At 44.8% G+C, this 14,604-nt stretch overlaps 1 protein-coding gene across 7 annotated transcripts in view; it reads left to right on the top strand.

The window, feature by feature from the left end:
* The window catches only part of CYFIP1 (cytoplasmic FMR1 interacting protein 1), a 127,273-nt gene that overhangs the window by 40,478 nt on the left and 72,191 nt on the right, over positions 1-14,604 (top strand). For 5 of the 7 annotated variants that reach the window (XR_013450355.1, XM_078079016.1, XM_078079017.1 and 2 more), the window contains 5 exons: positions 9,002-9,124; positions 9,200-9,289; positions 10,486-10,563; positions 10,826-10,927; positions 11,820-12,001. Coding sequence is in view for 5 of the 7 variants with exons in the window: in XM_078079016.1 (XP_077935142.1) it covers positions 9,008-9,124; positions 9,200-9,289; positions 10,486-10,563; positions 10,826-10,927; positions 11,820-12,001 (569 nt within the window). In the remaining 2 variants the exon portion in view is untranslated. Of the gene's footprint in view, positions 1-9,001; positions 9,125-9,199; positions 9,290-10,485; positions 10,564-10,825; positions 10,928-11,819; positions 12,002-12,540; positions 12,612-14,604 lie in introns of those variants that run through there. The other 2 variants (XM_078079018.1, XM_078079019.1) reach the window with 2 other exon arrangements.

Raw genomic sequence — 14,604 nt, 5'->3', positions numbered from 1 at the left:
ACCTGTGGTGGCCACCTGAGGTGCATGGGGCATTATCCTTGGGCTCTAGCTCCAGGTGGGAGATGAAAGGAAGGGATGCCCCTGGTTTGCTCTGCTCAGGAGCTGCACTGTCAGCATTGTCGACGCTGTGTGCGGGGGACTTATGCATCCCAGGGTGGTGGTCTGTGTCACAGTGGGAGAGGGGAGCTGCAGTTAGATACCTCTTATGGAGGCAAATGCCAGCAAGATTTTGAAGACCCTGCCCTGCACAGACCTGAGCCTCCATTCTGCGTGAGTCTGTTCCTGATAGTGAGCAGCCTGTGGTTGCTTGACTCCCACCTGACATCCCTGTGTCCTGGGAGTGCCTCACCTAAGGGTAGGGAATATGGGGCATGGGAGGAGGAAGTAGCCTAGCTGGGGTCTCACTGGGCTGAGAGTGTTCTAGCATGTCACAGCACAGCCTTTCCTCCCCTCCCCTGCTCCCCTTCTCTCCAGTTCAAGCTCATGGGCATGTGGTCCACATGCTAGGGTCATGCCATGGACACAGCCTGAGTGAAAGAATAAGCTGGGTAAGTGGGGCACACAGCATAGTGGGCAGGGTTCCCTAGTTCCGACCACTGACCAGCTCTCACCCACCCGTGATGAAAATGCTGAGTAGCTATCCAGAGCATAGGTATCGCCTGAGCCAAGGGGATCCCTGTGAGTGATTCAGGGGATTCGAACGGTCACTGGAAGAACAACAAAGTACGTTCAATACGTCCTTTGAAATCTTTATTTTAAAAGTTGTTAGATTTACAAAATCAGTTAGTTATTGGTTTGTTAAAATGGCAGTTTTATAATTTGACAAGCTGTAGAGCTTGGAGACAAACTTGAGGGCTGGGAACTACTACCAATAGAGAGTCAATGGGGAAAAGCCTGACTTGACATTGTTTGATGATGTAAACCAAGGAGAGTGCCTTATTTGCAGTCAGTTTACTGCGAGGGGGTGTGGAGGCTCACACACCAGAAGTGCCTATGCTAGCTCTTTGAGAATGAGGTTCAAGCGGTCCACTGGCCTTTGTTTTACTCCTAGCCATCTGCTTTTTCTGCACTGAGCATGTATTGTTTCATGATCAAAAAATATCAGCACATGGTGGATTTTAGCAGCCAGTCGGTGCAAGGGCTTAGGGACCCTGTCAGGGCAATTCTCGACTCATTCTTAGCTCTGTGTTGGTTTGCTTGGGCTGCCAGAACAAATACCACAGACCAGGTGGCTTAAGCAACAGAAATGTATTGTCTCATAGTTAATGGAAGCTGAAAGTTTGAGATCAAAGTGTCGGCAGGGTTGGTGCCTTCCTAGGTCTCTCTCCTAGGCTTGCGGATGGCTGCTTTCTCTCTCTGTTCCCACATGCTCTTCCCTTTGTGCTTGTGATCACAAGCCATCCTGCCGTGACCAGGCCCCAACTGGTGTACGTCTCTGTACATGTTCATGTGAGCTGAATTGGTGAAGCCAGAAATGTGATGGAGTTGTTAAACTGTGAATTCCCACCTGGCAGCACTGGCAGGGTTGAGCACCGTTCCGAATAAGTCATTTCATCATGCTTTTGGGCATTGGCATTATGGAAGCTGGTTAGGAAGTCTCGTCACTCTTTCAGGTGCAGTGGAGGCTCTGCCCCATGGGTCATGCGGTGGCGAGGCAGACGAGGGGCCCTTGTCTTGGGGATGCAACACAGGCTTTGTGGGGGCTGGAAGCAGCATGGGCAGTGAGCAGGAAAGGGGACCAGCGGCCATGAGGGAGATGTCATCCTGGGAGGAAACCCCAGTGGGCCTGAGGGGACGAGGCAGGAAGGGGTAAGTTTCTGTGGCAAGTGTGGCCAGAGTGGTTGTAGTGAGTATGGACTTCGTTTCTAGAGTGGTGGTGGAAGTTAGAGATGGAGAAAAGTAAATGGATTTAAAAGAAATCTTGGAGGTAGAATTGTGAGGTGTCAAAGAACAAGTCAGGACAGAGACTTTGGAGACTTGGACCCAGAGCTGACTATTCCCAACTTTCCTTCATGTGGTTGAGGCAGAGGCCATGCAGAAACGCATTTGTGGAAGATGCACAGGATGGAGAGACATGGGAGTGTTTGTGGGGCCCTGGGATTGTGTGTGTGTGTGTGTGTGCGCGTGTTGATAGCAGCTGCAGGGCTCCACATGGCAGAGTGTTTGTTGGGGAATGTTTATGACTGAAAGAGATGAAATATGAAAATGTGACAAATGGGAAAGAACAGCAGTGACCTACAGCAGGGCCTTGGCCAGTGGTCCACAGAAAGCTAAAAAGGTGCTGCAGAAAAATGTTCAACAACCTGAACATTATTATGGAGGTTGGAAGAAAAAAAGCAGCTTATAAAACAGTTTGTGTCATATTATCTTCTTTCTGTGAGGGATGGGGAGATTATGGGTTTTTTTTTTTTTCCTTTTCCATATTTTCTGATTTATGTGCAATAAATATTGCTATTTTTTTGCTCTTGATTTTTTAAAATTGTAACATCAAATTCACCATTTTGACCATTTTTAAGTGTACAGTTCAGTGGCATTGAGTGCATTCACAGTGTTGTGCAACCATCACCACTGTCCTCTCCAGAATTTCTCTCATCTTCCCAAACGGGAACTTTCTACCTATTAAACACTAACTCCCCATTTCCAACCCCCGGCAACCACCATTCTACTTTCTCTCTGTGATTTTGACTACTCTGGGTACCTAACGTAAGTGGAATCATACATTATTTGTCCTTTTGTGACTGGTTTATTTCACTCGGCATGATGTCCTCAAGGTTCATCCATGTTGTAGCCTGCGTGAAAATTTCCTTCCTTATTAATTATATCTCATTGTGTAAGTACCAGACAGATATTGCTATTTTTATATGAGAAAAGTGTCCTTAAATACTGATTGGGATTAAGTCGAGCATTTATGTTTTTCCTTGGATGTGACTTAAGTGTGTCACTGACCCTGTCTGTGAGCCTCCTGCACTGCCTCTTCCCCCATTGAGGGTGGCCTCTTGTGGGCAGAGGAGGGGAAGGAGGAAGGGTCCTATGGGTGTTGGGCAGGAGGCCGAGGTGATTGGTCACATGGGCAGTGTGGCTGCCCCAGGTGGTTGGCCTGACCCGTTTTCTCATTGACCAATTGCACGGGTGGTGTGAGGGTATGGAAGGACTGCAGGAGCCCCCAGGCCTCTCCTGGCACAGCGTGGTTTCTGGCCATGCGAAGGGCCAGAAGCGGGACTCAGGGCTGGATATATTCAGGAGGCATGTCGTTTGGTAGCCTGCTGCTTCAGAAGCCATCACTGGGACTCCCCACGCTGGATCTGCTGGGCAGTGGCCAGGGCGAAGACCAGCCCTTGCTACTCAGTGCTTTGCTATCCTGGGCGTCTTCTTTCATAAGTACGCGGAACAGGAAGTCCTGATGATAGAAGGAAGTTGATGATGGTTTTTAAAAGGCCATTTTCCTTGTCTACAAAAGGACCAGATATTTTGAAAAATTATCTGCTACATTTTAAATGTATAGTTAGAAACATACAGAGTAGATCTGTTGTTGAGAGTTTTGTGTAAATGCCAGTTAGGCCCACTAGGTCCCGGTATTCAGTTCCACTGTGTTCTGGCTGATTTTCTGTCAAGGACAGAATTGTTGCTGTCGCTGGTGCACTTACGGATTTACTTCTCCTTTCAGTCCTGTTGATGTTGGCTTGGTGTAGTCTGAAGCTCCCTCTTATTAGATGCATCCCCATTGAGCATTGTTCTGTCTCCTTGGTGAATGACCTTCTGTCATTACGCAGTCCACCTCGTTATCCCTGGTAGTTTTCTTGCTCTGAAGTTTACTACTCACATGGCCATTCCAGCTTCCTTTGAACTTGTGCTTGCACGGTTTATCTTTTCCCCTTTTACTTTCAACATAAGTCATTATATTTGAGGTGAGTTTCTTGCTGCTGGCATATAGTTGAGTCAGGATTTTTTCATCCTTTCTGACAATCTCTGGCTTTTAGTGTGTTTAGACTTTTTTTTTTTTTTTTTAAGTTTCCTCTTCTTCTGGGATCCCAATTATTCTAATATGGTTTCACTTTATGGTATCACTTATCTCTTGAATTCTCCACTCGTGATCCAGGTAGTTGCTTATCCCTCTTTTTCTCAGCTTTTTTATTCTCCATCATTTTGTATTCTATATCGAATTCTCTCTTCTGCCTCATTTATCCTAGCAGCTAGAGCCTCCATTTTTTATTGCACCTCATTAATAGACTTTCTGATTTCGACTTGATTAGATTTTAGTTCTTTTATTTCTCCAGAAAGGGATTCTATAGTGTCTTCTATGCTTTTTTCAATTTTTTTAATTGGTTGCTCTAGGGATTATAAAGCACACGCTTAACTTTTCAATTTACTTCAAATCAGTATTTGACTAGTTCAAGTGGAATATAGAAATCTTACAGCATGTAGGTCCTTTTGCCTCCCCTCTAATGCCAGCTAGTGTCTTTATAATCGTCATTCTGAACTCTAGTTCCGACGTCATACTTATGTCCATACTGATTAGGTCCCTGGCAGTCCTTACCTCTTGTTCTCTTTTTTGAAGTGAGTTTTTCCGTCTTGTCATTCTTGCAGAAAAGTGTTTGCTTTTCTATTTGTAGAATTGCAGCAATTCTTTTCTTCCAGTTGAGCTCACAGGTGTTCAGAATGATTTGTTAGCTATCTAGCTGAATTCCTGCGACCAGGCAAAACTAAGGTCTCCTACTCCTCTGCCATCTTGGACTATCTTTTTTTAAAAGTTTTATTTATTTCTCTCTTTAGAGAGAGAGAGTGAGCAGGGGGAAGGGCATAGAGAGAAGGAGAGAGAATCTCAAGCAGACTCCCTACAGAGCATGGAGCCTGATCCCACTGAGGCACTCAGGTGCCCCTGTTTAGACTGTTTATGATCAATGTAATTACTGATATGTTTGGATATCACACACACACACACTTTTTTTTTTTTGTCTTATAAACAGTAGAAATTTATTTCTCACAGTTCTGGAGGCTTAGAAGTCTGAGATCAGGGTGTCAGGGTCCCAGCATCGTCTTGTCTGGTGAGGGTCTGTAATATTCTGCTTTTTAATAAGAAATATGTATTTGGTCTTTATCTGTTTCTTTTTTTTTTTTTTAAGATTTATTTATTTGACAGAGAGACACAGCGAGAGAGGGAACATGAGCAGGGGGAGTGGGAGAGGGAGAAGCAGGCTTCCCGCGGAGCAGGGAGCCCGATGCGGGGCTCATTCCCAGGACCCTGGGACCACGACCTGAGCCGAAGGCAGATGCTTAACGACTGAGCCACCCAGGTGCCCTGGTCTTTATCTGTTTCTGACAGAGCTCCTAAAACCCTTACAGTTTCTTAAGTGGTAAGGAGGATATTGATACTCATAACAAACCCCTTTCAACCACACCTGAGTTTATGGTTAATGAGGTGGCTTTTGGAAAGCCCCTTAAGAAGGGGGCTGGTTGTCAGGATGTGATTAGAGGGTTGGAACTTTCAATCCCACCTTTCTGACCTTGGAGGTTAAATCCTTTGCCAATGGCCAGTGATTTAATCAGTCATTCATGCTCATGTAAGGAAGCCCACAAGGATAGGGTTCAGAGAATTTCTGGATTGATGAAATATGTGGACATTTGGGAAGAGTGTAGAGCACTCAGAGAGGGCATAGAAGTTCATCACCCTTTCCCCATAATTTGCCTTACACCTGTCTTCCATCTGGCTTTTCCTGAGTTATATCATTTATAATAAACTGGTAATCTAGTAAGTAGAACATTTTCCTGAGTTCTGTGAGCCACTCTGGCAAGTTAATTGAACCCAAGGAGGGGGTCATGGGAACCTCTGATTTATGGCTGGTTGGTCAGAAGCACAGGTGACCTGGGCTTTTGATTGGTATCTGAAGTGGAGGAGGGGGCAGCAGCCTTGTAGGACTGAGTCCTTAACTTGTGGGATCTGATGCTATCTGCAGGTGGATAGTGGCAGAATTAAGCTGAATTGTAGGACACCCAGTTGGCATTCAAGAATTACTTGGTGGTGTGGGGAAAAAAGCCACACATTGGAATTGGTCACAGAATCAGAGGACCCTTTTCTAGGTTGTAGACACCAACTTCTCATTATGTCCTTAAATAGCAGAAAGAGGATCCCTATTTTTTTCATTGCTCTGCTTCCTTTTCCTGCCTTCTATTAGGTTGCCTGAACATTTTTAGTATTCCATTTTAATTTATTATATATGATCTTTTCATAAGTTATATTGCTTTTCATAGTTTTTTTAATTGGTTGCTCTAGGCGTTATAAAGCACACGCTTAACTTTTCAGTTTACTTCAAATCAGTATTTCACTAGTTCAAGTGGAATATAGAAATCTTACAGTGTGTAGGTCCTTTTGCCTCCCCTCTAAGGTTCTCTTACATATTACATTTATAGTCAGCAAAACCCTATTAAACAGTGTTTTAATTTTTGCTTTCAACCCCTAAACATTGTTTAAAGAGCTGTGGAGGAAATAGTCTATTCTCTTTGCTCCCTGTTTAACCTTTGGATTGCTTTTGCTTTGTTCTGTGTCCCAAGTCCTTCTGATTATTACTTCCCTTTATCTAAAAGAACTTTGATTAGCCTGTTGTCTATGAGTACTCTTTGTTTTCCTTCATCTGAGAATATTCCTAATTCACCATCATTCCTGAAGGATATTTCACTTGATGTGGAATTCTGTGTTGACACTTCTTTCAGACTTAAAAAGTGTCATTCTACTTTCTCAGGTCTCCTTGGTTTCTGAGGAGAAGTCCACAGGCATTCAAATTGTTGTTCTGTAGGTAATAAAGCATATTTTCTCCGTTTCCAAGATATTTTTCTTTTTTTCTTTACAAGTTAATTTTTTTAAAAAAATTTGAGTATAGTTGACACACAATGTTACACTGGTTTCAGGTGTACAACTTAGTGATTTGACAAGTTTTTACATTATGCTATGTTCACCGCAAGTATAGCTACCATCTGTCTTGATACATCACTATTAACAATATCATTGACTATTCCTAATGCTGTGCCTTGTATTCCTGTGACTTACTCATTCAAGATGTTGTTTTTTTTTTTTTCTTTGCTTTAGTTTATAACAGTTTGACTATGGTGTGTCTCATATGGATTTCTTTAGGTTTATCCTATTTGGAATCCATTAAGCTTCTTGAATTCATACATGAGAGTTCTGCCAAATGTAGGAGGTTTTTGGCCATTCTTTTCACCCACTTTCTGCACCCCTTGCACTCTCATGACCATTTCTCTTGTACCAAAGATCCCGTGAGTCTCCTCATTTTTTTCCAACCTTTTTTCTGTTGTTCAGATTAGATAATTTCTATCATTCTGTCTTCAAGTTCACTGAATCTTTCCTTTGCTGTCGAGCTCATGTAGGGGGTTTTAAAAATTTTAGTATGGCATTTTTTAGTTTTAAAATTTCTAGAATTTTTATTTGGTTCCTTATATGGTACCTTTTTTTTCCCTGGCTTTCAATATTTTTCTTTCAGTTTGGGAGTGTTATCATTGTTTGTTAGAGCATTTTCATAGTCATTGCTTTAACTCTGGTACATAATTGTAATGTCTGTGTTCTTTCAATGTCAGTATCTGTTAATCTTTTCCTATAGGAGTTAAGACATTCCTGGTTCTTTGTGTGCTGAGTAGTTTGGGCTGCAGCTGGACATTTTGGATATTATGAAATGGGACTCTGGGTCTTAAGTCCTAGGAGAATGCTGATTTTTTATTTTAGCAGGCAAACCACCTGGTTCAATTTAGGCTGTGGTTCTGACCTGCCTTCTCTGGGGTATGATTCAGTGTCATTTCTGTTCTCAGAGCCTCCACAGTGCCATTTGGATCTGTCCCATGAGAGCCACCTGTGGCCATTTGGGAGCTGGCTGTGGTCTCGGATTGGGGTGTGAGAGGATCAGATTCATACACATACAGCTTGGGGGTGGGCTCAAAGTTCATGAGCGACTTTATGGGCTTGCTCTTCTGAGATTCGTCCTCTCCACACTGTCCCTGGGGCTTTCTGGTGCCCTGGGGTTCCCTTTTGGGTTCTCCAGCCAGTAGCTGGGGGTTTAGTAACTTGCTCCACCATGCACTTCTACACCCACACCTTGTCTGGCACCCAGTGTTGGGAGGAGCAACCGGGTGCTTCTCCCATTTAGTGTTCTCGCCAGCCTGCCTGCTGCTCTTTCCTTCTCATAGTACGTGTAGCTGCCCCCTGGAGTCCCGTCTGGGTGAGAGCTGCCCCCCGTCCTGTCTGGGGTCAGAGCTTTTTGGTATGTTGCTCTGGGTCCAGAGCTGGTACTCCGTGTATCCCATCCAGGGTCAGAGCAGCATTCAGCAGGAGGCTGGTGTGTGCTGCGTCCTCTCCCCTGGAGCTGGCACAGATGTGTTTAGGTAACACCCACCTCCATTTCTGTGCTTCCCTGCGCTGGCCTCGGAGTTTGTGCTTTCAGTCCCTGTTTCATGTTGGCCGTTGGCCCTCACGTTAGTAGTCCCTACAGGCTGTCCCTGGAGGAAGGGCTCTGACCTTTTCCATCTCTATCGTTAGTGTGTAACCTTGCTTAGAGGAGCCATTTGGGAAGTGTCTGTATGCAGGGAAGTACTGTGGTCCCCTTGGAGGCTGTGCTGGCTTCTTTGGGGCAGACATAGTGTTGAAGAGGACATTCCCTCCTCTGGTCCCATGAGGGGGGTTGTTGGACCCTCCCAGAGAGCCTGCTAGGGACGATGGCTCCAAGGTGGGAAGGGTGACAGGAAGCCAACAGTGTGTGTGGTGGTCCATGTACCCTACACTGTGACACTCCTGGAGGCCAGGAGAGGCTACATCATGACTCCTTTGCCAGCAAGCCCTAGGAGAGATGCCAGATGCTAGGGATTGGCCATGATCACCTCAGCCATCCCCATTGCCCTCAAGAGAGGGGTCAGGCGAGTGGGGGTCTGATTTCCCCACCTTGGAATGATTGTCAGAGTATCTCCACCCTTCCTCACAGCACAGGTGGCTTTTGTTTTGTTCTAGGCCAAGATGGCGGCCCAGGTGACGCTGGAGGATGCACTGTCCAATGTGGACCTCCTGGAAGAGCTGCCTCTGCCTGACCAGCAGCCCTGCATTGAGCCCCCACCATCCTCACTGCTCTATCAGGTTTGTGCTGGGCGGCAGCGGGGTGCCCTGCCTACAATGCTGACCTCCACATGATGGTTTTTCTCTTCCTTTCAGCCAAATTTCAACACTAACTTTGAAGACAGAAATGCATTTGTTACCGGTATTGCAAGATATATTGAACAAGCGACTGTCCATTCTAGCATGGTAATTCCTTCTGCAAGTTTTTGTTTTCCTTGGGGGACTAGTACCTATGATGGCAAATGTACACTTTTTTGGTGTTATCCTGATATGATATGTAGTAAGGAAAAAGAGAGGAAAGTGGATGAAAATGCCTTATGTTTTTAGAGAAGGCTTCGTTTTTCTTATTATAAAAATAATACACATTCTTTCTGAAAATTGAGCACCTATGGCCCAGAGAAAACCTTTGTCAGCATTTGGAGGGAGTCCATTCTCTCTCATTATTTATACCTGGACTCATGCACACAGTTATACACTCAAATGTGATTCAGATTGTGTGAATGAATTGCATCATTATTAGATATTTTAATGATTTCACAAACTTTTCATATATCATTAAAATGTGCCAGAGAAAGTAATTTTTAATAGCTGTCTAGTTCCATTTTGTAAACTTCCCTCAATTTAATTATTTTTGCATGTTTACTTAGTTTCCCTTTTTTCTTTGTAATAAAAAATACAGTGATGACTATCATTCCAAACATACCATTATTCCCATTGGCTAGATTTGTAGAAGTGAAGTTACTGGATCAAAAGTTGCAAACATTTTAAAGCATCTTAAGAACATGATGAAATTGTAGTTGACATTTTTAGAACATCTCTGCACTTTTTACCATTTTTACCAAAGAAAACAATGTGAAAGGAGTAGGCACTAAAGCAGTTTAAAAATGATGGCAGTCTCTTTGCATGGATACTCTCTCTGGATTTTAAGTACTGCAGAAATACTTCCAGCTTTTCCTCCCCTGTGCTAGGAGCGACAGCTGCCTCAGTCTTATGAGCCCAGAGGCTCTCTGTAGCTTGGTGGTAAGGCCTTGAAGACCCTGTGTGCATCTGCCCTGTACTGGCCCCCGTTCCCAGCTTCGGGTCTGCACTGCCAGCAGGTTGTTGAGGGGTGAGTGGAGTGAGGCACAGTGAGTGGCTGTGGCAGGTGCCCTGGGCCGTGCTGGCTCCTGTGCAGCCAGCAGAAGCCATGGCAGTGTTTCGGGCGGTCGTTATGGCCGCAGCGCTGCGTCACCAGCTGTCTCGTGGCATACAGGTCTTGGTACTTGTCTGTCCCTCGAAGTGAGAGTCAGGATAGTCATGCCTCTGGATTTTAGCGACATGGCGTCTCCTTTTTTATGATTGTTTTCCTGTGTGCCTTTGATCTGCCCTGTGTACCCTTGCAGAATGAAATGCTGGAGGAGGGCCAAGAGTATGCGGTCATGCTGTACACCTGGAGGAGCTGCTCTCGGGCCATCCCACAGGTGTCCCCATCCCAGCCAGGCCTCATTCCATCCCTGCCGGCTCTGCCCCCCCACCCCCCAAACAGACAACACTCCTACCCTTCTGGTTCCCCTACATCTCAGCCAGACCACACCCCCACTCCACCAGCCCTGCCCCCCTCCCCCACCCCACCCCACCCTACCCCACAGCGGGCTGGGACTACCAGCTCTGCCCTAACAACGCCCTGCCCTCTCACTTCTAGCTAAGTTGAAGCCTCTTTATATCATACTTGTTTATTCCTAGGTGAAATGTAACGAGCAGCCTAATAGAGTGGAAATTTATGAGAAAACCGTAGAGGTCCTGGAGCCTGAGGTCACAAAACTGATGAATTTTATGTACTTCCAGGTAAAACAGTGAAATAATCCTAGGAGTTTAATGTAGAGGAGTAGGAATCTGGCCCACTCTCACCTATCACCATGACTTACTAAACAAAGTGCATGGGAATTAAAGCAACCATAACAGCTTCTGAGACAAAAAGGAACAAAGCCTTTGTCAGTCTAAAGCTTTACTGGCCCTTCCAGAATAAATACCTCTTTTGTGTTTCACTTCTCTTGTCTCTTTGAGAGTGAATTTGTATTTCCTCCATGAAGATGGCTGTCAGTTCTAAATGTGTTTGTCATTCTGCCAATTCGCACTTTTGATTCATCTGGTTTTTCAGGTCTTTTCTTTCTCTCAACCTCTCCTGACTGTCCACTTAGTGGTCCTTGTCCTGCCTTGGCTCTTTTGGCCCATTGGTTAGGCAGAGTAGCCACAGGAAGGGGACCTGCTGGTTTTTTAAAGATACATTTTAGAAATGTATGAAGGTTTTAATTATAGATTCCTTTAGCAAAGGGAGAAGATAGAACTTACTAGGAGATGAATTTTTGTTTTATCTTCAAGGTTGTCAAGAGGAACAATTTCCCTACCCCCCCTTTTCACCTCTGAATGCTAAAACATCTGTTTGTAGACCTTCTATTGGAGCATTTTCTCAGTAACTTTGCTTGAATAATCAACAAAATTCTTTTATTTTAGGGATGTAGTTGGTAAAGTGGAAAATTAATGATGATTGTCACAGAGCAAAGGCCTGTGGAAATTACTTTATAGAAACAAGTCTCTTTACCTGAGCTGTAAATGTCCACTCCTTTGGGTGGGTATTTCATCAAAGAGTAACAGTGAATCCAGATAATGTGCTTGAAGCTGGGCATGGAGTTGGCCCATCACTGACAGCGGCCTTTTTGCCCTCCATTCCTCTGCTCAGAGAAATGCCATTGAGCGATTCTGTGGGGAGGTGAGGCGTCTGTGCCACGCGGAGAGAAGGAAGGACTTCGTGTCCGAAGCCTATTTGATTACGCTGGGCAAGTTCATTAACATGTTTGCTGTGCTGGATGAGCTTAAGAACATGAAGTGCAGTGTGAAGAACGACCACTCGGCATATAAAAGGTGAGCTTTGACCTTGTTCCCCTAGGTCCTTGCAGAGAGTGCTTTGGCAGGCAGGGTGGCTCCTGGTTAGTTGCATGCTCTGCACATAGTAGGTGTGCATCCCATATGTGCTGAAATAATGCAGCTGGTTGGTAGCGGTTATTTGGCAGCCTTAGGACTGTTTGAATACACACTCCTAGGTATGTGAGGGTAGCTGGCAGATTATGTGTATGGCAATGCATCGAGGTGTGCCCTCATAGGCATGTGTACATTGTGGTTTCCTGAAGCTAGAGTGGGATTTGGTCATCCTCAAATGTTTGTTGAGGACCTATGGGTGCTCAGCCTGTGTGGGAAGACAGAAGTACATGAGTCCCTGTTATAGAGGCTTAGGATCACTGCAAGGCTTTTGGCTCAGTAGGCATCTTGGTGAGGGCACAGGCAGGTTCTACAACCTGAGGGCGCCACCTGTGTATGTCATTTCCTGGTTACACATTCTGGAAGGTACACACCATCACAGCAGTGGGCAGAGCTGGCCTGTGGACTGCCGTGGAGTCACACTGAGCTTCCAGGTCGCTGAGACTAGCTCTCCTCCCGAGCTAGAGAGACCTTCTGGAGAAGAGAATTGGAAAAGGTGGGTGTGGCATGGTAGTGTGCTTCTGGAAAATTGTGAGGGACAAATGGTGGCAGGAAGATGGAGGGTGGTCGGTCAGAGCAAAGCGAACTGTCTTCTAATAGACTTCCTTTAGAAAGTCTGTGCTTGGTACTGTTGAAGGCCTGAGTAGCTAGAATGAGATGCTGACTTCTGTTTCTTCTGCTTGATAGGAATCTTGGCTATGAAATTAAATTTGATGAGATATTACTTTGCATCGGAATAGGCTGTAGTTATGCTGTATCCGAAATCATACAACTGTTGCCATGTCTTTAAAATAAAATCAACATGGGATATGGTGCCAAACTGAGATTTAAGGATGAGGTAGCAGTGGGAGTTGGGCTAGATCACCCAGGGTTTAAGCTCGATCCATATGAAGTTAAGTATAGGTATTTATCACCTAGAATTAACTCTGCACAGAAGACTTGATCTTCGAACTAGAGAATCCTTGGAGTTGACCTTATTTGATCTGTTTGTGGGATTGCAAGTAAGCTTGACTCTGGGTGAAGCATGGGAGCTTCTGCGGGGAGAGGGTGGAACTGGCCCAGCCCAGGATAGCAGCAGCGTCTCCTGGCTACACAAGTCACTTGCCACATGATTTTGAGCAGCTGTTTCAACGTTTCTGACTTAGGAAAGTAGGGGTGGTAGACAGCATCAGTGGTTTTTAATTTCAAAAAAACTTTTTCTTTTTTTTTCCTTAGTAGCAGCAGCTTTATTCTGAAAGCCCAGTCTATAAAATAGTTTAAAGATGGGGCTACTCTCTGGAAATTTATGTGTGTGGGGGCCAGTACCCCCCTCCAGGAGCCACCGGGGCTCTCCTGAGCATAGAGAGGGCCTGGAGCACCCCTCTTGCTTTCCAGTGGCTTCTTCCTGTGACCTCTCTTTGGGACCCCCTATCATCTTATCCTCACTTCTCTCAGCCTTTACATACTTACACTCACACTTTTTACTTGCACCCAGTGATAGCTAATAGTATAACCTCTTCTGAGTATAAATGCCGAGATAACCCATATGGTAATGGTGAGGCTTGAGGAAAATAGAAAATAGTATTTTTGATCCCTTCATTAATCTTAGCAACTACTCAAATCAGTAAAGTGAACATTTTAAAAAAGAATGTTATCATTATCAGGGTTCATGTTAAGTTTAACTATATAATTTTTCAAAAACCTGCAGAAATAACAGTGGCTTAAACAAGGTTGCAGATCACTGCTCTCTCACCTGAAAGTCCTGAGGTAGATGATCTGCAACTGATGAGGGGATTCCACAGTGTTCACACCAGGGCTTCTGCTGTCTTCATGTGTTGTCTCATGGTCCAGGATGGTGGCTTGAGCTCCAGCTATCATTTCTGCATTCCAGTCAACAGGGAGGAAGGAGATTAGAAGGGGTCATAGTATCTTTTATAAGTAAACTTCTAAGTGCCTTGCAGTGTTTTTCATTATATCTCATGGCTCAACCATCGGTCACGTGGATATGAGGCACATTGCTGTAGCATGGAGATTTGGGGTTTATTTCTAAAGAGGCACAGAGGAAATGACTGTTGGCATAAGTTATCAGTCTTTACCATGAAAATTTTTCTTCATTAAAACCCCCAAGTTTTTAGGTTGCCAGACATGTTCTTATGTGGCCAATTTCCACTAAACTTTTGGGGGTCTGCCCTAGATGTGCAGAATGCTTACACCCACCTTCGAATTACTTTGCAAGACCCAGAGAGAGACTCAGTGTGTACCTTGCAGACCTAAGTGTATAGGTAATTCTGTGTGTGCTATTCCCTCTCTCCTCACATCTGCCCTGTGAGTAAGGCAGATGGACAGTTGTTATTATAGATGTGATAAGTGAGGTTCAAGAGAGTTCAGGAGGTTAATCCAAGATCGAGCAGCATATTGGTGGAGGAAAGTGGGATTCTGTCTCTAACCTTTGGCACCAAAACTGTGTGGTCTCTGACTTGTGGGAGGCATGGGCCTAGGGGATTCTTGGC

This window comes from Halichoerus grypus, chromosome 8 (genome assembly GCF_964656455.1).
Source record: "Halichoerus grypus chromosome 8, mHalGry1.hap1.1, whole genome shotgun sequence".
Lineage (NCBI taxonomy): Eukaryota > Metazoa > Chordata > Mammalia > Carnivora > Phocidae > Halichoerus > Halichoerus grypus.
Note: the sequence above shows the minus strand (reverse complement) of the source record. Positions and strands in the feature narration are given on the sequence as shown.